At 39.3% G+C, this 20,672-nt stretch overlaps 2 protein-coding genes across 6 annotated transcripts in view; both read left to right on the forward strand.

The window, feature by feature from the left end:
• Positions 1–13,268, forward strand: part of kaznb (kazrin, periplakin interacting protein b) — a 32,972-nt gene extending 19,704 nt beyond the window's left edge. For 3 of the 5 annotated variants that reach the window (XM_010778209.1, XM_010778207.1, XM_010778208.1), the window contains exons 3-14: positions 2,813–2,949; positions 3,359–3,529; positions 4,474–4,654; positions 4,805–4,938; positions 5,905–6,028; positions 8,560–8,750; positions 8,849–8,967; positions 10,008–10,239; positions 10,460–10,561; positions 10,966–11,132; positions 11,349–11,445; positions 11,975–13,268. In XM_010778209.1, the coding sequence (XP_010776511.1) occupies positions 2,813–2,949; positions 3,359–3,529; positions 4,474–4,654; positions 4,805–4,938; positions 5,905–6,028; positions 8,560–8,750; positions 8,849–8,967; positions 10,008–10,239; positions 10,460–10,561; positions 10,966–11,132; positions 11,349–11,445; positions 11,975–12,136 (1,817 nt within the window). In that variant the 3' untranslated portion in view covers positions 12,137–13,268. Of the gene's footprint in view, positions 1–2,812; positions 2,950–3,358; positions 3,530–4,473; positions 4,655–4,804; positions 4,939–5,904; positions 6,916–8,559; positions 8,751–8,848; positions 8,968–10,007; positions 10,240–10,459; positions 10,562–10,965; positions 11,133–11,348; positions 11,446–11,974 lie in introns of those variants that run through there. The other 2 variants (XM_010778210.1, XM_010778211.1) reach the window with 2 other exon arrangements.
• Positions 13,269–14,732: 1,464 nt separating this feature from the next.
• Positions 14,733–20,672, forward strand: part of tmem51b (transmembrane protein 51b) — a 33,387-nt gene continuing 27,447 nt past the window's right edge. Inside the window, exon 1 of the mRNA XM_010778206.1 lies at positions 14,733–15,011. The gene's annotated coding sequence lies outside the window, so the exon portion shown is untranslated. The remainder of the gene's footprint in view (positions 15,012–20,672) is intronic.

Below are 20,672 nucleotides of genomic sequence, written 5' to 3' on the forward strand. Positions count from 1 at the left end.
GTGTGTGTGTGTGTGTGTGTGTGTGTGTGTGTGTGTGTGTGTGTGTGTGTGTGTGTGTGTGTGTGTGTGTGTGTGTGCTCAGCTCCGCTCTCTGTGTGCGTGTTCGGTGTGTTTGTGTGTGTCCGACACCACCGGCATTTGTTTTCAAATGACCACGTACAGTAATTTACACAAATCTGGTTCTCCATAGTTATACAGTATGTGTATTCCCAAGTGAAAGAAATTTGTTTAATCTTTATCTCGATGTGCTATAGTCCTGCCGGAGTGCACCGGAACGAACAATACTATCATAAACAAATGCCCACACACACACACACACACACACAAAACGAGGCCACGCTTTATTAACTCGTGCACACGCTTTAGTAACTCGTGCGCACGAGTTACTAAAGCGTTCGCACGCGAAGGTATCTCGTGCGAACGAGAAAGTAAAATGTGGCCACGTTTTATATATTTTTCTCTCTATGAACCCTCCAGGGCTCCGTAAATAAGATATAAATGAACAACAACAAAAAAATAAGTTACATTTATTTGTTATTGGCTATGGTAGGTTATTGGTTATGTTCACATACTTATTTGATTAATAAAATGTAAACCGATCTTTTTCATATGGGTGTTTAGAGTTGTACCCCCTAGATCTAGTAGTAATTATGCTCAAAGTACACCAGATTGAAGCATTTTACTTTAAAATGTTCAAAAAAATCTAGAGGATGTGACGTCCACCCCCCATTCTATTGTGTATTCCTTGGATACTCTATTGATCTTTATATTTTCTATTGTACGATTCTCTAACTGGGGCGCCAGCTAAAATCTCGCCTAGGGCTGCAAATTGTCTAGAGCCGGCCCTGTACACAGCTGCCAAAGCTTTCAGTTTGGAGTGTTAGCCTTACTTGAGTTCCATCAAGCCAGCATATGTTGTAATGCCATGAAATCCACTTTGTCTAACAAAAGAAAATCAGTCATGGTAACAATATTCAATGAACAAAAGCTATTTAAAACATTTAAATACGTAAACCGTATACGTTATATTTACTGTGTAAAACCAGAAGAAACATATTGTGAAAATTATAACACAATTAAATAAAATCATCATCAGTCTAATTAATTATTTGCCAAATAGTGAAAAGTAGGAAAACCCTTAGGTTTATCCTGATGTAAAACTTTTTGTTAACCATCTCCTAGGTGTTCCCACTAACTACCTAACTTAAATGTTTCATAATGAATTGTATACATTCTCACTGTTATGCTACATTTCTTGATATTAAAGATGCCAAACAATCGATGCAAATATGTCCAATAAGTCAGCTTCATTCAACCCAGTTTGCCCAAAAGTTAACAAGATCAGAATTCTTTTTTTTAAGTATCTTGTTCTCATTGGAGCAACAGATGTTCTTTAATTCATGTGAAACAAACAAAATATAATAATTTAATGAAGATATTTTAACACATTTTAAGATCAACATAATTATGTACTATATATAGTGCAAATTCTTCTGACTAGCTTCCAGTTTTAGGATTGAGTAGCAAAATACCAGTGGTATTAGCACATCAAGATATTTGCTATGCTTACATAAAATAAATAAAACCGTTCTCTCTAACACACAATTTCCCGCTATGTACACACAATTGTGCTTCAGTCCGCTCACTTTTCTTAACTTTAGCAAACAAGAAGAAAAGTCTTACCAGAAAACCTCTGGACTGTGGGAAAATGTATTTTTAAATAAGTTTTAGGGTGAATCTCTCAGCCAGTTGTGTCTTGTAAGTGCCAAAGTTTAGAAATGTGTTTACTCAAGTGGCAACAGAAGAGAAACCTGATCCTTCATGTTTGGATCTCATTGGTTTTGTGCGGCTTCACCAGAGATACTGTGTGTGTTCCTGTGTTTCGACATTGTTCAGTCTCAGAGATGGGTGTCGCCCCTGATGAGCAGCCAAGTAGACTCCAGGTTCACCTAATTTGAATGAACATCCATCAATCATGCAATAGAGGCTTTACTCTGAAATATTAATGTGGTATCGATGTGGATTGGAATGTGGCGCTGATTGTGTTGTATTGGATTGTTTTTATTTCTTGTATGAAAAACAAATCCGACCATAACGATACCCAACATTTCTCTGTCGGGAGGGGAGTAAAATAAATCAGTCCTACATTAAGGATAATTACCTGCCACAAAAATACAAGTTAGGATTGAAACTCAGTGGTTGATTTAGTTTACAGCTCCTGTTTAGCATATTTCTCCGCTGCTCTGAGTTGCAGGTGGTAATCTTCAAACTCGTAAACTGAGTTGTGTAACTGCTGCAAAACAGGTTTGAATGTCAAGTGCAAATTATGAACGTTGTCTTGAGGAATGCCTCCTGAATGACACATGTGTTCAGCTATGAAAGTACAGGTTCAAGTCTTCCCTCTACATTGAGTACAAACTGTCAGAGTTTTGCTTGCAGCAGTTGCATCATAGCTGTTGAGTTTTCTCTGCAATAAGTTGAAAGCAATCTGATCCAATTGGTCTTCTCTGGAAAGAGTCTTCACATGACAGCCAGAACAGTTCAATGTATGAATTAATAAGTGCTAATGTACCACCTACAGTATCTTTGAAGTGATTACATATTTCTCTGAAAAACAACCCATCGTTCTCATTCACAGAAGACACAGGGCCATCTAGTGGCTCCCTGCTGCATCTGCCAAACTTTATTTCTGATTTCAAAGAGCAAAATCTCATTGACATTTATTTGTTTTCCTCAGTTTGACAGTGAGATTGTTTTGTTAAAATGCTTCATGATTAACAGGATGTGAATGCATTATTGTTGTGTGTCGCAGCTATGAAAGGTGACCGGAAGCGTCTAAAAGTGGAGAAGTCAGACTTGATGAGTCAGATGCAGCAGCTGTACACAACACTGGAGAGCAGAGAAGAACAGCTGCGAGAATTCATACGCAACTACGACCAACATCGAAAGGTAGCAGCCTACTCCATTCATTATTTTAGGCTTACACTTTTTATAGGTGTATAAGTGCAGAAGAATTAAGAAACACTCCATCACATTAGTTATCCTACAAATAAAGTACTTACCTTTTTAAGCTATATACATGTTTCATGAATAGTTTATAACACACTCTAGAGTATTTGTGATTAGATGTATTTATTTATGTATTTGACGACTACCATCACTTCTTCTGTAGGCACACATAAGCAGAGGCAGATGTATAAATAAGAAGGACAAACAAAGTTGCTCAATTATAAATATGTATTCATTGAGGAATGTATTACTGTGACATGTTACGTACATGAAGACAATCATTAATAAATGATGAGTTAAAAACCCTTATTTAAATTTGAGTGTGTCTCTGTGTGTGCTTGTTCTGCAGGAGAGTGATGACGCAGTGAAAGTCCTGGCAAAGGAGAAGGACATGCTGGAGAGGGAGAAGTGGGACCTGAGGAGGCAGACCAAAGAAGCCACGGAGCAGGCCAACATCCTGCGCTCTCAGATGGACATGAAGGAGAACAGGGTCAAAGAACTGGAGGCCGAGCTGACCATGGTGAGTCACCTTCACATAGACACAGTAACAGCGTGGTTAAATTAACAATTCAAGCACACAAATGTCCCTTTAACCTCAATATCTGGTTCATGAATGTAAACAAGGTGTTTGCAATCATCCTCCCTTTCTCAAAGCATTTATTCTCCGGGCTCTTTTTCTGTGTCGGTTTGTCCCTCGGAGGTACAGTTGTCAGTCTGTGTGTCATTAATCTCTCTCCTCCCTCGACGAGTCACAGCCACCCACAGATCCTCACATCAAGCTGCAGCACAGATCACATTTGTTGGTAAATCATTGCTGCATCGCTGTCAAGAAACAGAACCACACAATGTTTTTCTACCAACTCTTCTCTTCTCTCCTCTTTTGTTCTATTGTGTTCCCTCATCTTCACTTCTTCTTTCCCTAACAATAATCCTGTTGTTTACAAATGTTTCCTTTTCCACTGAATCAATGGACACTGAATGCTTTTATTTAGAAGCTTTCACAAAAGAAATCCTGAGAAAAACATGAAGTAGGATTAGAATATTGCCTGTTGGCTAACTTCAAAGGGTAGAGCTGCTGTTATTCAATGTACAATATTTTGTTGTTGTCAACATTCCCATGAAAAGACCAAAACCAATAACGTGTCGCTCCATCTCTCAACACCTTCCATTTCCCTCCCTGCTGTGGCTCTTAGCCTCAAGCCAAGTTGTTTCTGTTGGATGCCTTAATCTTTATAGACAAGTGAAACGGGCAAACCAGGAGGAGATGATTTATTGGCTGGAAACAATTTTTTAACAGCGGATTAAAACACATTTGGTGCTCTATTGGGAATTCACAATATTGTTATTTTTATTATTATCCAGGAAAGACAAATTGGATGCATAGACTTACATTTTTAATCTACAAAAAATATAAGAAATGTCATGTATATCTCATGCTTAGTTTCTGTTTCTTGTGTTTCCCAGGCAAAGCAGTCTCTGGCAACGTTGACGAAAGACGTACCTAAGCGCCACTCGGTTGCCATCCCTATGGAGCCGGTGGTGAACGGCAGTCAGGAGTGGGTGATGCAGGCCGACCTGCCGCTCACGGCCGCCATTCGGCAGAGTCAACAGACCCTCTACCACGGACACAGCACAGACAGACAGGGTGAGCTCTCCTCTACACTCTGCCTCTTCTTGCTGCTTGGTGTTGCTTTTACAGACTAAACATACTAACACAGGGTTTTCCTGGAGATTTCCCATACTAACAGGGTTTTTTCTCAACATGTTTGAAAAAATGTGTGTGTGGCACATCTAGCTGTGGTCAGGATCAGCCCCTGCCACTCTCGCCAGCCCTCTGTCATCTCCGACGCCTCGGCAGCCGATGGAGACCGCTCATCGACGCCCAGCGACATCAATTCACCTCGGCACCGGACGCACTCCCTCTGCAATGTAAGAGCTGCCTGGCCCCCTCGAGCAAGTAATCACAACTCCACACTTTCTATAAGTACCTCCCTCCTCTTCGTCTTCTGCTGTTTGTGTCTGTCCCTCTGTTCTGTCGGCCTGCTGGGTGTCAGCCTGCCTGCTGGGTGGTGGCGCTGATGTTATTTTGCATTTAAGTCACTTGAAAGCAACATAATGGACATTTTGGGAAATATGCTTATAATTCCTCCTGCTGAGGAAGACAGCCAGCAGCCCGACTCCAAGTAGTTACCGTGCAAAGCCAAGAAGCAGTCCAGCACAGAACAATGTGTGTGAAATACACATATGGTTCCTTTTAAGATAAGATAAAATAAGATGTACTTTACTAATCCCAATTTGGGAAATGTTTTTGTTGCAGCAGCATACAACAAAACAAGGCATTGCACATAATACAAAATTAAAAGAGTAGAAATAAACAATTCTAAAATAGAAACATCTCAAAATAGAAATAGACCAGCATTAGAGAGTAACACAAATATACAGATGTTACACTTAGGTGTTAGATACTTACTTGTAAATCAGTGAGCTTAAAGCAACAGACATTGGATTTTTGTGATTTACGATGCGTCAGAGTACAACGCACTTATACATTTGTCGTAGATAAGGACAGCTGTAACGCAAAAGGCATTTGTCATGATTTTCTTTATTGCTTAAGATAAAAAAACAGAGAGTTGACAACTTTGTATACACAGCCGAACGTAAAGCAAATGGAACAACGTAAGACATAGCAACCTAGCTAATATGACTTACACTGCTTGCCCTGCTCCTGGCCAATCCACTGTTAGCTGCTGACAGTAGCTTCATATTTACTGTACAGTAATCATTTATTCAACCAGTAATAACATGAATAAGCACATTTCCCAAAATGTCAAAGTATTTCTTTAACTCTGTATGAGAGGACAGATTCAAGCTTCCTGTGTGCTCTGCCCCGTTCAGTCCATGGAGGATCTGGAGGACCAGAAGCGTAAGAAGAAGAAGGAGAAGATGACTCTGGGATCTCTGTCACGGGTTTTCGCTCGAGGCAAGCAGCGCAAGTCACTGGAACCCGGCCTGTTTGATGGTACAGCCACCCCTGATTATTACATAGAGGAGGATGCCGACTGGTGATGCTGAGTGTGTGAGCCTGCGTGTGTGAACCTGCGTGTGTGTGTGTGTGTTAAATTTGTGTGGATATCCACCTGGCTTTAACTGTGTGTAAAGAGTGTTTGTGTGTGAAGGTGAGGCGGGTACATTTTAAAAGAGAAGCCTGAAAGAGACTGCTATCCCCTTAAATGTACAGTATATCACCCTTAAATTGTATGTTTGTAAATTAGATATATATTTATAGATGTACATGTATGCATATGTATATATGTTTACATGCGTATAAATATATACATGGGGTTACTATTATGTGTAGACATGTTAATGCTGTATTATCTTCCAAATGTCTTTAATGTTTTGTTTTTTTATAACTGGAGACTTGAAGGACTGCTGTTCATATGTAAATACTGTAGGAGTTATTGTGAATCTAGTGTTTTTAATGTAAGTGTCATCTGGCTTTTGTTACTTTACGGTTGCTTTTTTTATGCTTTGCTACATTGATATCTAATGTTCTTCTTATTACCACTCTTGGCCTATTTCTTATTATGAAAGAGATATTACCTGATTGGCTTCAAAAGAAATTCATCACTTGGAGTTATAATTGACCAAAGTCTGTGGTTTTATTAAAAATAATACTTAGTTTGAGAGGCTTTGCTGGTACATTGTTGCTATCAAGATTTTTTTTATAAATGCTGGCTCACAGTATTTAAATATATGTGGGTGGCAGGGATTTTTTTTGTGAAGGTTTCCTTTTCAATGTTATGATTAACATCATATTATCAGTTCCTATAAATAACAACTGGCCAAGGGTTTAAAGGGCAAACATCCTTAAAAAATATAGTTGCCCGGACCTGAATGCAAAAACAAAATATGAACAGTGATGCTTAGTCAGGCACACCTCTGCTATGCACTGCAGTAGAAACACATGTGCAAGTGCCAAAGGTTAAACAGTCATCTTTAGAAGACCTGCGTATCATTCTGTCACTGTTAGCACTAGCCTATTATTGTTTATGTCTGACTCATATCTTACTGAGCGCTATCTAACATGCCAATATAAGACGAAGGAATGTGCATTACACACCTGCATGATCCCTCTTTGTTGCTTTGATTAGATGTCCATTCATTCCCAATCAAATTAATAATATCCACAACCCTGTGTTGCTCCTGTGTTACCTTTCCCCTTAGCTGAGTTATCTCTCCTTGCATTATGAATGCACGGTCCCTTTGGCCTTTTTCTGTTGTTGCTTTGTGTAGAATCCCTCCTCATTTATGCAAATGTGGCTCTAATAATTCTATGTTAAATGCTTTGTAATTTAGGAGATGTTGCATAAAAGATTAAATCTATTGAAGTATTTTATTTAAAAAGACAAAAAGTAGAGGTAACTTCAAATATTTATCTGCTGCAGCTGTTGCAGCCAGATGTCGAGGAGGTTTTAGCATTTACAAAAATGAATTATAATTGAAATGAAATCTTATTTTAAAAATAAAACTAGTAACTGAATACATCCTATGTGGCAGTTTTCTGTTCCATGAGTAATCTTGTTCTTGTGTCCCAGTCTAATGTGTCTCTCCCTCTCCTCCTGCCATTTCTAATGGCAGCTCTCTCCCGCCCGTGAGTAACTCCCCATCTGTGAATACCTGCTGTCTGTTCTGCACTCTGGGGATTATTCATATCACTCAGGTCCATTGAAAAAAAAAGATCCAGTTTGTATCATTTCTCTTTAAATAAAAGAAGCGGTGGACTTTGCATGCAGCGTTTCTGTCAGCATGTGGAGAAGAGTCAGGTAAACACGCAGAGTTCATCCTGGATTTGTTGGTTCAGTATGAATCAGTGTTTTCCTGCTGTTGAGAAAGGTGGTTAATGGGCAGGAGCATGATGTTATATGAATAATCCCTGTGTCTCTAATACATTCTCCGAATGGTCTAAAGTCTCTTCATAATCATCAGATAGTTACTTTTGTTACATAGTATTTTAACAACTTCACTAAACTTGTTATAGAACTCACTGGACCCCTACGCTCTCATGAAAAATCTAAATGGGTTGTATTGCATATGGACTTCAGGTTTAGATGGACACAACTATATCGTTTTGTTTATGTGATGCCTTAGTTGGTAAGCTTATTCAAAATACACAAGAGTCATTCAAAGACACAGGAAGTGAAGTTTCAAAGAATTATTCTGGCTCCACCTAGTGGCAATTTGGTGGCATTTAACACATATTTAAAAACGGTTTAAACTACTTTTCATCCAGTTTACTCTGACCAATAAATAAACTCAAGCAGAAGGCAGAAATCCAAATGCCTGTGGACAAGAGATTCTAATATCTTACCGTAGCAAGGATTTTGCGGCTCTATCGTTACACCTTGAAGTGGGTGTCTTTTTTATGTAAACACCCACTGATTTTGATGTTAACCCTTCTCCAGAAGAGTCACTTCTTTTGATTTCCATATCCCTCTGACCCTGAACCCCTCCTGTATGCCACACCATAACTTCTCCTGACCGATCCAGACTCTGACAGCCTCACACAGCAGAGCCTGTCTGACGGAGAGGAGCAGCTGGACCGCCTCCAGCAGGCCGAGCTCACCAGAAACACATGCATGTCGCAGTGGAGGGCAGGTGCAGTGCAGGCCTGGCTGGAGGTTGTCATGGGGATGCCCATGTACATCCGAGCCTGCTCTGAAAACGTCAAAAGTGGCAAGGTACGCCTTTGGTAAAAGTGTCTTTTGTTTGCTTTGTGGTTGAGAGTGCGGTATCAGGCTGTTCTTGTTTGATGAAGACCTGTATTTGTGCTCTTTAGGTGCTGCTAGGCCTGACAGATGAGGACCTGGAGCTGGGTCTGGGTATCAGTAACCCAATTCATCGCAGAAAACTGAGGCTGGCCATTGAGGACTACAGGAGAGCTGAAGGAGACCAAGGGTGAGCTGCAACAAATTAAACACTGAAAAACATTTAGTTGTTGTATAAAAAGTTTTGAAAGTAGATTTAATAAAGTACTGTAATTAAGGATGTGGGCATTGTCTTTACATACTACTTCATACTTCTACTCCATTACAATCCAGATTTAAATATTGTCCTTTTTGTTCCTCTGGATTTATCTGACAGCTTTACTGTGTACAATAGATATTTAAATATAATTAACCTAACTTCATCATATAAAATAGTTTAAATTCTACAACATAATGTTGTATGTTGTAGAACATATGGCGGGCATAGTCACCCACACCCGCTCCCGAGACCACAACACTCCCCTCCTCCAGAAACTCCACTGGCTCCCCGTTTGTCAAAGAATCAACTTCAAAGTCCTCCTCATTACTCACAAAGCCCTCAACAACCAGGCCCCCCCCTACCTCACAGACCTGCTGCACCACCACACCCCTTCCCACTGCCTCCGCTCATCAGAAGCCAACCTCCTATCCATCCCCACCCGCACCAATCACCGGACCTGGGGGGACAGAGCCTTCTCCGTCGCTGCCCCCTCCCTCTGGAACCCACTCCCACAACCCATCAGAGACTGTACCGACCTCACCACCTTCAAAAAACTTACAAAAACTCACCTCTTCAATCTGGCTTTTAATCTGTGATTGTTGTTATATTGCTTGGTTTAAATTTGACTTCAACTATATTTATTTGTTGTTCTTTTCTTTTCACTATCTCTGTAAAGCGACTTTGAGCACCTGTAAAAGCGCTAACAAAATTAATCCATTATTATTATTATTATTATTATTATTATTAAATTATTAGTAAAATCAATATCATATTTAATAGTATAACATCAGAGACCATTTGTAAGCATCATTGGCACTTGTTTGAGACTGTAATTATATTTAGCTTATGATATTTGTAATTCACGACTTAACCTTGTCAGGGGTTTTTTCACAGTGTTGTGTTGCTCCTTTCACTTCAGTACATTATATTAAATGTTCTACCATCTTTTGTGGTGTCTAATCATCTTCCAGGCTATCCAAAGCGTCTGAGTTGGACCATCACTGGGTTGCCACATCGTGGCTGAATGACGTGGGGTTGCCTCAGTACTCGCAGACCTTTCAGACCCATCTGGTGGACGGCCGGGTGCTGAACTCTCTGAGCCGCAGAGACCTGGAGAGATTACTCAACATCAGTGACCAGTTCCACCAGACCAGTCTCCTCCTGGCTATCCAGCTCTTGCAGATACTCAACTTTGATAAAGAGGTCAGATTATTCAACAAAATTCTCATGAGATGAGAAGAAATGTATTGATAGTTCCTCGACTACCCTCAAAAAACTACACATGATTTTCATTATTATCCACCAGACCTGTAGCTTGAGTGCATGATCTCCGCAGCCTTCATCCTACCATGACCTCATTCTGTATGTCTTCAGACACAGCCACACAAGAGCTTGGGCATTAAATGATGTTGTCTTGTTGCAGGCCCTGCAGGCACAGCGGGCAAAATGTGAGGACCAAGACCGAGAGCCCATTGTTTGGACGAGTCACAGAGTAATGAAGTGGATCAGAGACATAGACCTCAAGGTGGGTGGTAGGTCAGGGACGGTATCTCCCATTGCAGATTGCAATTGGATGCAGATACCACCCTCTTGTGTTGCCACATCACTGCTTAAACAATACAGAGGAAAACACAATAGAGAAAATTGCAAAAAATCATTCTGGATTCACAATGAGGTTTTTTTTACCCATCATTAGACACTCATTATTCTTGTTATGACCAGCTTATTTTTTGTTAACTTTTAGCTCTTGAAAGTAAAACAATATATTTCTGTGCCCCTGGCAACAAACAAAACATTTTGTTTTAGCTCGGCCATGACTATGGTTGGCTGATATTTGCGATATAATGTGACCTTTCTACCAGTATTGTTTCCTGCAGGACTGTATGTAAAGTCTGACGTCTGTGTGTGGGTTCTCTATGTGCTCCTCAGGAGTTTGCAGACAATCTTCAGGGTAAAGGGATTCATGGAGCTGTGATGGTTCTGGACCCGTCCTTTGACTCAAACGCCATGGCAAAAGCTATTGGGATCCCCAGCAACAAGCACATGCTGCATCGGCACCTGTACGAGGAGATGAAATCCCTCGCCGTCCCTAACAGGTAGATTAAAACCCTGTGTTGGTGCATAATGTTTACTCTTTGTTCTACTCTTTTAAATCAACATGTGATTGTGCTCTATGCCATAAAACATATATCCATTCCAGCTGTCTTCAAAAATACCAGGATCTTGTAACCCTGTGAAAATCATGTTATTATCTAAGGATTACATTTAAACATCATGTAAATACATTCATTTGTAATTCCTTGTATTCACAGCAGTGCAGAGCAGGGCAGTGAAGTGATCACTTCTTCCTCACCTGTTGCTGTAAAGCGCTTTGCTGAGGAGAGGGTGTCGATGAGAAGATCAGGCAAGGTATCATTTCATTTCACAATCAAATCATATTATAGGAGCAGATATTGTGCATACATATACAAATATATATTTGTTCAGTTTTGTTTTAATGCACCTTTAGCAGCTGCAATTTCCTCCCAAACAACACATGCATGAATACAGAAAAAAATCTAAGTTTTGAGAGAAAGTTCCTTCCTCATGTAGGATGTTTTCCCTCATGGGAGTTGATGTTGACAATGGGATTTCGAAAAGGGGGGGAAGTAAAAATGTTTCAAGGTTTGGAAAGGTGACAAATCTAGGAAATGTGAATTGTTTGTCGCAGCATGATTTAACAATATGGATATAAAAGAAGTACGTGTCGAGTGATTAAAAGACTATGACTGTATTTATGTATCCACATTAGTGAGTAGTCTGCAATGTAGTGTTCGTTTTTAGACAGTCTCACTTCTATTTAACTGACAATATGTGGATTTGATTATTTTTTTGATTTGATTTCTGACTTTGAGAAATAAAATCCACATTTTGTTTAATGTCCCTTTTGTTTTCCCAGAGTCCGCTGAGGTTACGTGCTAGCAGCCACTCTGTGGAGCGCGGTCTGGGCTTCCACGGCGGCTGCGGCTCCCCGCCCCGAGAGGCCCGGGTCCAGGCCGTCCCGCGGGCCAGAGGCAGCCCCATGCACACCTTCAAGAGTGTAGAAATCACCAACGTGTGATCAGCCATCCAGATCGCTCACACTGTTACCATTGTTTACATTGTTATTGTATTATAGTTGTTTTCTACTGAGAGTGACCTACACTCGGCATCGTTGGACTTTAAAGATGAAGTCTTAAAAGGGATGTACCCCTTAATAATTCCAATATATTATTATTTTGTCCAATATAAAAACAAAACTTGAATAGAAACAAAGATCATTTTGACCTGATAGTTGTAAATATAAGGAAGAGGCAGATAATTTAGTTTGTTAGATTTCCAACTAAATGTCTGGATGAGTTTCTTATGACAAGTTTATAGAAGGCTTACATTTTGAATAACCTCCAAAAATAGCTGAAAACAGTGTTGTTCTTCTTTGATGCCTTATACAAACAGGTCTCACAGCACTGTTGTGTCCTGCTCTAACTACTTCTTACATTAAATGAAAAATAATACGTGAGATGTAGTGAAAAAAAGACACATTTTACGGTAGAGATACATATCCTCTGTTATTCTTCTGAGGAGACATGAACTGTGTGTGCACTGTGCAGTCAGAAGCCCAACACTGAGGCGTTATCTGTAATCATAAATGTTATTAATACTGCAACAAATAGTAGTCCATTTTTTATATTTTGGAATGTTAAAACTGGTAAAAATCCATATTTTTCTTACAGTATGTTTTCTTTAATTAAAGAACAGCTTTTCTTTTGATTTTCATTGAATGTAAATGAACATCCCGCAGTATAGATGAAACACACGGTTGAATGTTGAGTTATGAAAGTGATAATGTGTAAAGATTTAAGCAATTGATACATGTTTATACTGTATGAGCACTGAAGAAAGGGAATTCTGTGACTTATATGATAAAGTAAATAGAGAGAATGTAATGGTATATTTTGTAAGGTTTAATCATGTTTTACAACACACAGTAACGTTTCTTCCTGAGCATGAAAACTCACGTGTGAAATATACAAATAGAAAACAGGTTTTCTGTGACTTTCTGGGCAAACTTGTATAAGCGGGAAGATTAGACCAGTTCAAACCTGTATGGAAACAGAAGGAAAGTCAAATGGTGTTTGCTATGATGTTTAGCTTCCCCAGCTGTCAGAGATTTCATGTACGTCGACATTAAAGCTGAAATGATGGTCAACTTATCTATCACAGCCCTGTCGTTGTTATTTTTCAAGACAACTTCATTTAAGTCTCTCATAAACATTAACCAAGGGATTCATTATCCTATGAAAATGTTGAAGTGACATGGATTTGTAGTGCAGATAGGGCTATTTCAGAAACATGGCCGAAAGTGACCAAGAGTCATGTTAGTCACATAGCTTTTTGAAAAGATTTTGACTTTATTATTGCATCAAAAATACGTTTTTCATTTTGTTCACATAGGATTGAATGATTGTTTAACCTTTAAGTGAGTCTGAGACGCAGTCACACCTTAAAGAACCATATCAAGGATACCTTTAATTAAACGACACCAAAAACAAATATAAAGGAACCTTTTGCACACACAAAAAACCTCATGATAGCCAGAACATAGTTCAATGATTAACAGCCACAGTTAAGGCATTAAACCCAAAACCATTTGGTCCCCTGATCTCTATGGGATAGGGGGACCTATAGTTATGCTCATGCCTAAAATCATAACCTAGATTAGCCTCTGTTAAATTACAACAAATACAACTTTTATCATGTCACATTTTCATTGATAAAAGCTTATATTTATTGTATTTGGTAACAGCAATTGACAAAATCATTCTCACCACAAAAAATCTGCTAATATCCAGCTTTTTATAGTATCCCACCTTCCTTCTCAGCAGATGTGGTTTGTGTTAAAAAAAAAAAATGCAATAATTTGTATACTGTACATGTTGAAATGAAATAAAAAAGGGAGATTGAGCATATTTATCTCCACAAAAACTTCATCCGCTGATGAAGATTGTGTGAGACCATCGATCTGATGTGAAGCCACAGCTACTGTTTTTGTGAGCTGTGTACTCTTTTTGCTCGTGAAGATACAACTCCCGGCCTACTATAAATAATATGAGCTGAATACCTAAGACCAAAACACGTTATAATAGTTGATTTTTCTACTGATTTTTCTACTACACAATAAAGGAAAAAGTTTGCAAAGCCAAGGCGGCCTTTAATTTGGATTTAATACAATTGTAACAATACTCCTAAGAGAAAAAGTGGTTGATAGTTTAAGTGATTGTCAACCAAAATTCTGAAAATTGCCAGTTTCTACCTTCTCAATAGTGAGGATTGGCTGCATTTATGTATCTGATATGATATATGGTCAAACAAAAGAAGCTGGTTGAAGACTTCTGGAATATTTTAGATATGTTGTATATAATGGACTATTGCATTAAAAAAAGCAATAGATGGACTTATAAATATCTGAAAAAAATAATCACTGCAAAAAAATAAGATAATAATAATTGTTTATTTTAGAAATATTCTCAATGAAATTAAGTCATACATAACATTAAAGTGTTGACTAACTACCTTATCTTTGTTTTGTTGTAATATATTGTTTAATTGTTCTGTTTCCGGGTGTGTCCTTTTCTCACTCACCTGTCCCCAGAGGAGGTTTAGGGGCGGCGCTAGGACCATGCAGGGGACAGACCGTCGGTACAACCAGGGGAGGGAGGTTTCACTACGAATGGAATTTGAACAAAGTTCTTCTTAAAACATTCTTACCTGTAGCGGCTAACCTTTTATTTATGAATAGAGCGATTTTTTATTTAAAATCTCAGTTGAACAGGGCGTCGGTTTTTCGCGTCTATGTCGTCTTCCTCTTTTCTCGTGAGATCTTCCTGAAAACACCTGCGTGCTTCAGGTAACTCACCAGTGAGGAGTGAAGTTTCTGGGCAGTGAGCGGCGGAAAGGTAAGGCCTCTTCCAGATCTCCTCCACAAGGTTAGACGATAAACACTATCAGATTCACCAGAGCCAAGAAATGCGATGTGTTTTTATGTTTTTTTTGTTTGTTTGTGTCCGGATACATTTAGTTTTTAGTGCTGCTCCATTGAGGGGACGTGTCCTCCCTCTGAGGTCCCTTCCTACTTCACAATCAATAAAATCGCTTGCTGAACGACGTAAGCACTCGAGAAATATTTCATTTGTTGTAGCAAATAATGTTACCCATTTGAAAGCCTAAAAGAAGCAGACGGCAGGCCTGCCACTATAGAAGGATATGCTGCTTTTAATGCTGGAAATGTCCTGGTGTTGAACAGGACACACCCATGCACACCGCCCAGCCATTAGCATGCAGGAAAGATCAAGTTTGTGATAAGAAAAACAACTGTATAAAGGATACAGAAGGTCAGCATGCAAACTAACACAATTACAGACAGACCACAGCACCACCATACAATCTGGTTACATTGTTTTGCCTTTTATTATGGAGGTTGTACAGCTTATAAATGAAATGCAGGTCATCAACAGTGCATGTAGTCCAGGCAGTTATCCTAAAGAAGGGCTGCACAGATCCAGCAGTTTTCTCTCGTCATGGCAAATCCACTTCTTATTTACTGTCGAGAAACTTAACAATACTGAATCAATAGCATTACTTCCTGTTTTACATACTCTGTTTTGTATGAAACATATATATGGTAAACAAACTTGGGAAAGGGATGTCATTGAAAACCTGAATCATGACTTCCTGAAAGCGACTGATTGTAGAATTGTGTAGTCATTTCAGAATTAATATTTGTTCTATTTAATAAAGACGGTACTTCTCCATGTAGTAATGCAGTGTATTGGATCAGAGCAGTTGCACCGGGTCTTGTACTTTATTAATAACCACAGAAAGTGTGTTTGAGAGCTGTGTAATCACAATATTATCAAAAAATGATATATTACAATACGACACATTCACACATGCAAAATAAACTCTTCTATTCAAATACATTTTCTTAAGTCAACAATAACAGCAGGACATTTAACACCTGACTTTAGTTTTAAGATGAGGCCTTGTTGTTACAATCACAACTGTCCCCCTCAAACAACAGCTGGGAGGAACTTCAATCACTCTGAGGCAAAGGGACGTCAACAACCAATAAATGTAACAATCTAATACATTTAAAATATTTTTTAAAACAACATCAAATTAAAACAACTCAATATTAAAATAATAAAAAAATGCTTTTAAAATTGCCATACACAGCAAGAAAATAGTTTAGTTAACGTGTTTAACATTGTACGCAAAATACCACATTATTAGTATTTACAACACAGACCTATGTTATCTTATAGACATTTCAATATCAATGAGACATTTAATAGTCTGCAAGAAAGGAACTAACGCCAGCTTCAGTATCACAAGTGAATGCACTGTGATTCTGGTGCCTGTGTGTATCAATACCGTTTACCACTCTTTACATCTTGTGTACAGAGAGTTCAGGATCCTACATTAGATTCATCTGGCTTCCCTGCCCTTCCCATCATTTCTTTGTCAGAATAAGAGGAAGTTTAATTGCAGGGTGTGATCCTTACTAAGGGTTGGACTAATTAATTTGAATTTAGGCAAATTGGTCACTTGCTTGAATACTTTCCTTTTTAATAATGAATCAAAATGCCATCAGTTCATGTGTAAACCCAACTTGTGTGTCAATCCTGTCCTGAGGATAGAGCAGCTGCCGGCCAGATAGTGATATAAGTTTTAACGGAAATACTTACTTTAATTTATGATGTACATACAGTAGATCTATACAATTTATTTGACACATTGTCAGTTTACAGAATTGCTAATCCCACTGCACAGCTAATACACTTAGGGGAACACTCGGATGGATCTGGGAATAATTGTATTCTGTAGTGTAAATATACAGCCCTGTAATTGTTTGTGCTTACCCTTAAGGTAGTTCAGTTTTAATAGGTGCCTCAGACACTGATATTTTTTTATTTCCAAAGCTTTTCTAGCTAGCTACTTATCTTCTATATTTTTTTTTTCAAAATATTGAAAATGGCGTTTCCAAAGTCAGGACAGATTGAGTAAAGAATGTGTTTTCCTTTTTTTTTCGCACCTATTGCATGGAAGAATCTACAGAATGTTCCAAAAATGCAAAGCATGGTAACCCCTAAACGTGTTTATGTAAGGATGATTAACTCTTAAACTTTACAATAGGTGCAAAAAGAGAGATAGGCTACTTACTGTGAACAACCTATTTGTTGAATTTCCAGCTGTCTCTCTGTATCACAAGGTCAAGTCATTTATCATCCATTTCACCTCAAACATTTGCCTTGAAGTGTTCACATGTAATACTGTCTTGCAGCCATGAATTTATTTGACTGGAAACAACCATTACTTCAAACCAGCAAACAATGAGTTTGCAGTTTGAACGTGTTTACTGTCTGATGCACACCTTGTAGATCCATAGATTTTGGCACTTTTATTTTAACCTGTTTTCTTTGAATCTGTACTTTAATTTATCTGCTTGTTTGTTGTGGACCGTTTGTTAAGTGCAGATTCTCCTGATACAACTAAACTGGCTGATGGAATGATTCAATGGCCAACAATGTGTGTGTCATGATAAACCTTGACACATATTATTATAATGCTCTTTTCATCACCAAGGCCATTTTTGTTGTGTCGCGCCATTCTTTAAGTGTGAGTCACTCAGCTCCATGAAACTGTCTCCTCGCTTTTCATGTTAAAACATGTGTGGAGCTACCACATGTGTTGTTTCAATGTAACCTGTTTTCCTCTCATCCTTTTCTCTAGGGATGCACCGAATATTCGGCCACCGAAAATTATCGGCCGAAAATGGTTAGAAAGCCGAAAGGGTTTTAGCACCGAAAAAATATCACCGAATGTCAGAGAACAGGGTTACGTTGATCATACTCCGCATATTTGTCCGGGTGATTTGATTTCAAGTGGTGGAGTAATCCCGAAGTGGTGAAAGTCTTTGCAGTTACACCCCCTCGAGAAATGTCAACTGAACACGTTTTACAAATCGCAATCCGCGCCTCTCTCTCTGATAGTTTGAAATATCTCCAAGCGGCAGACATGTTGGCTGTGAGCCAGCCGCGAGCATGGTCGCGCGCCGTGTTTGTCGCCGCGTTTTGATTACGTCATCACAACAACACGTTAGGTTACCAAATGTATAGGTGCATTTGTTGTTGTTGAAGGCCTGGCTCTTAGAGTCTCTCGGTACAAAGGCCGAGGGTCTCGTCCTCCGAGAATGTGGCTGAATTAATGGCCTAGAGTACTGCCTGGAATGCGTAGTCCAAGGCGAGGTCAAGGCACAGAGTCTTACGTATGTCATTGTCAGGTATATAAGGCCGAGTGTGTCCTCGGACGCTGCGTGCGTCTGATAAGAAAAGACAAAGGCGAGGCTCGGCCGGGTTGGGTGCTCCAATGGCGCGCGGCTGTATTGACTAATGGTTCGGTACAAAGGCCGAGTCTGGGCCTGGGAAGGCGGGACCAGTAGTCACGCCGATGGTAGGGACAGGGGGCTTCTGGGGGGCCGAATGGGCACGTAAGTCTTGTTTCGGTTCCACGAAATTTATATTGTAGATCCGGTCATCCGGATGTTGTTTTTANGGAAGAATGTCCCCTCCCCCAGCTCTCTCGTCCCTGTCATAAAAGCTGCTTCCATTTGGTGTAGAGTAATAAAACATGTTTAAGCTAATTTCTCCACAATGTTTGTAGCCATTTAGTACCCACACATGAAAGAATAAGAACAGAGGTATAATTGAACAGTAATCATGTAGCACATATATTTTTACTGCAATGAAAACACACCTATTTGCCCCAAGCATGTGTAACGCACCCTCTTCTTTTATGAGGGAAACATTCCAGAGTCTTGGAGCTATCCCCAAATTAGGATGTCCCCTGCTCCCATCCTTCTCTAAACACAAAGACTTCACCTCAATATATTGGGGAGGGAAAATATACTTTGTCCCTTCAAATTTAACACACATGAATATATATAAGGTGACATTAAAATGAATATACCAGATTTAACTTTCCTGCCATAACACGTTACTTTAATACTTCAAATAATTCAAATAATCCTTCAATTTTTAACGAGAAAGGACTATAAAAGGAAAAACTGTGTGGAATTACAACGGACGGGGCTCCAGCTATGACAGGCGAGCGCAAAGGAAGAACCTTTAAGGTGTGCGCAAAGGTGCAGTGGAGGTGAGGCTGTCAAAATGCACTCTATCATCCACCAAGAAGCCGTCTGAGCAGAGACTGTCCATCTCGGCAATGAGATGAACAATGTTGTGAAAACTGTCAACATAATTCGAGCATGAGGGCTCTAAAAGAGTCAATTCAATAGTTCCTACCTGATGTTGATGCTGAATTCGGGGACCAACTGTACCATTCGGATGTGAGCTGGCTGAGTCATGGCTCCATGCTGGAGCGGTTTTATTCCCTGAGATCAGAAATTCGACCCGTTTTTGAAAGAATTGGACCAACCTCTTCATGAGCTGACCGACCCTCTATGGTTGGCAGACTTGGCATTTTTTTTATCTTACTGATCATCTTAACAAACTGAACAAGAGCCTACAAAGGCAAAGATCCAGCTTGTTTTGTGTTTTCTTTAAGCATAATCAATTATCAAGCATACTTTACCTACTTCTGATTGATTTGCTAACTGTACCTCTAGTGAGTGGTGAGTGCTTTTTCTCTATGTGGCCCTCTGTGAAAACAGCTTGGACCCCCCTGCATAAGAGGCTATTAAATGAGATGCTGATCTGGTTGTATCATTCATGTAAATTAAGATTGAACATACAGTATATGCACACCTTGGTGCATTGGTAGAGGATTAGAACTCAATGTCAATCCAGTTCAAACAGATGAAAGGTTATGTAAAAAATGTATTCTGTATGTGATGTGCATGAATGGTTATACTAAAATATGTAGGCTATATAGATTAAAACCTCTTAAGCCCCACGGACCCGGTTCCGGGGCCGAAATCGCGTCATTTGCAGGAAACAACGTCTAAGGAACCTTAATATTGAATAAACTATGAATATTTGATATCCATATAACGGGAATAAACTAATTTAACTGATCTTTTTCATTTTTTTTTCAAAAAAAAACACACAATGGTAACAGTGACCCTCTGAATTAGCCCAGAGCGAAAAATGCTAACCTATTACTGCACAGAAAATCACTCCTAGCTACCTTATTACTTATCCTAGCTGCACATCCAACACATCGTTTATGATCGTAAAGACACAGAATCTAACAGTGCCCACCTCAACACTGAAAGATACAAACTTGCGACGTTATCAACAAAAACGTACATCAAAACATGTGGCGCTAGGTAGCCTAAAACACTAACATGGCTTACCTTGGTTTTGTATGGTCAAAACTGGTCTTCAATCTATAAGCAATAAAAGTGCAATTCTGTTTTCAAATATCAGAGCAGGGAGATCCTACGCTCTGTGGCAAGACTGCAATTGCAAAGACGCCACCTTTTCTTTTTAACATGAGTGTGTGCGGGACGATTTCCCTTCGATTCTATTGGCTCTAACGGTCAGAAAGAGATGTCACATGTCAAAATCGAGCTGGGGGGGCCAGAGATATGGAAA

The sequence above is a fragment of the Notothenia coriiceps genome, unplaced genomic scaffold, assembly GCF_000735185.1.
Source record: "Notothenia coriiceps isolate Sejong01 unplaced genomic scaffold, NC01 NC01_scaffold00019000, whole genome shotgun sequence".
Taxonomy (NCBI): Eukaryota; Metazoa; Chordata; class Actinopteri; order Perciformes; family Nototheniidae; genus Notothenia; species Notothenia coriiceps.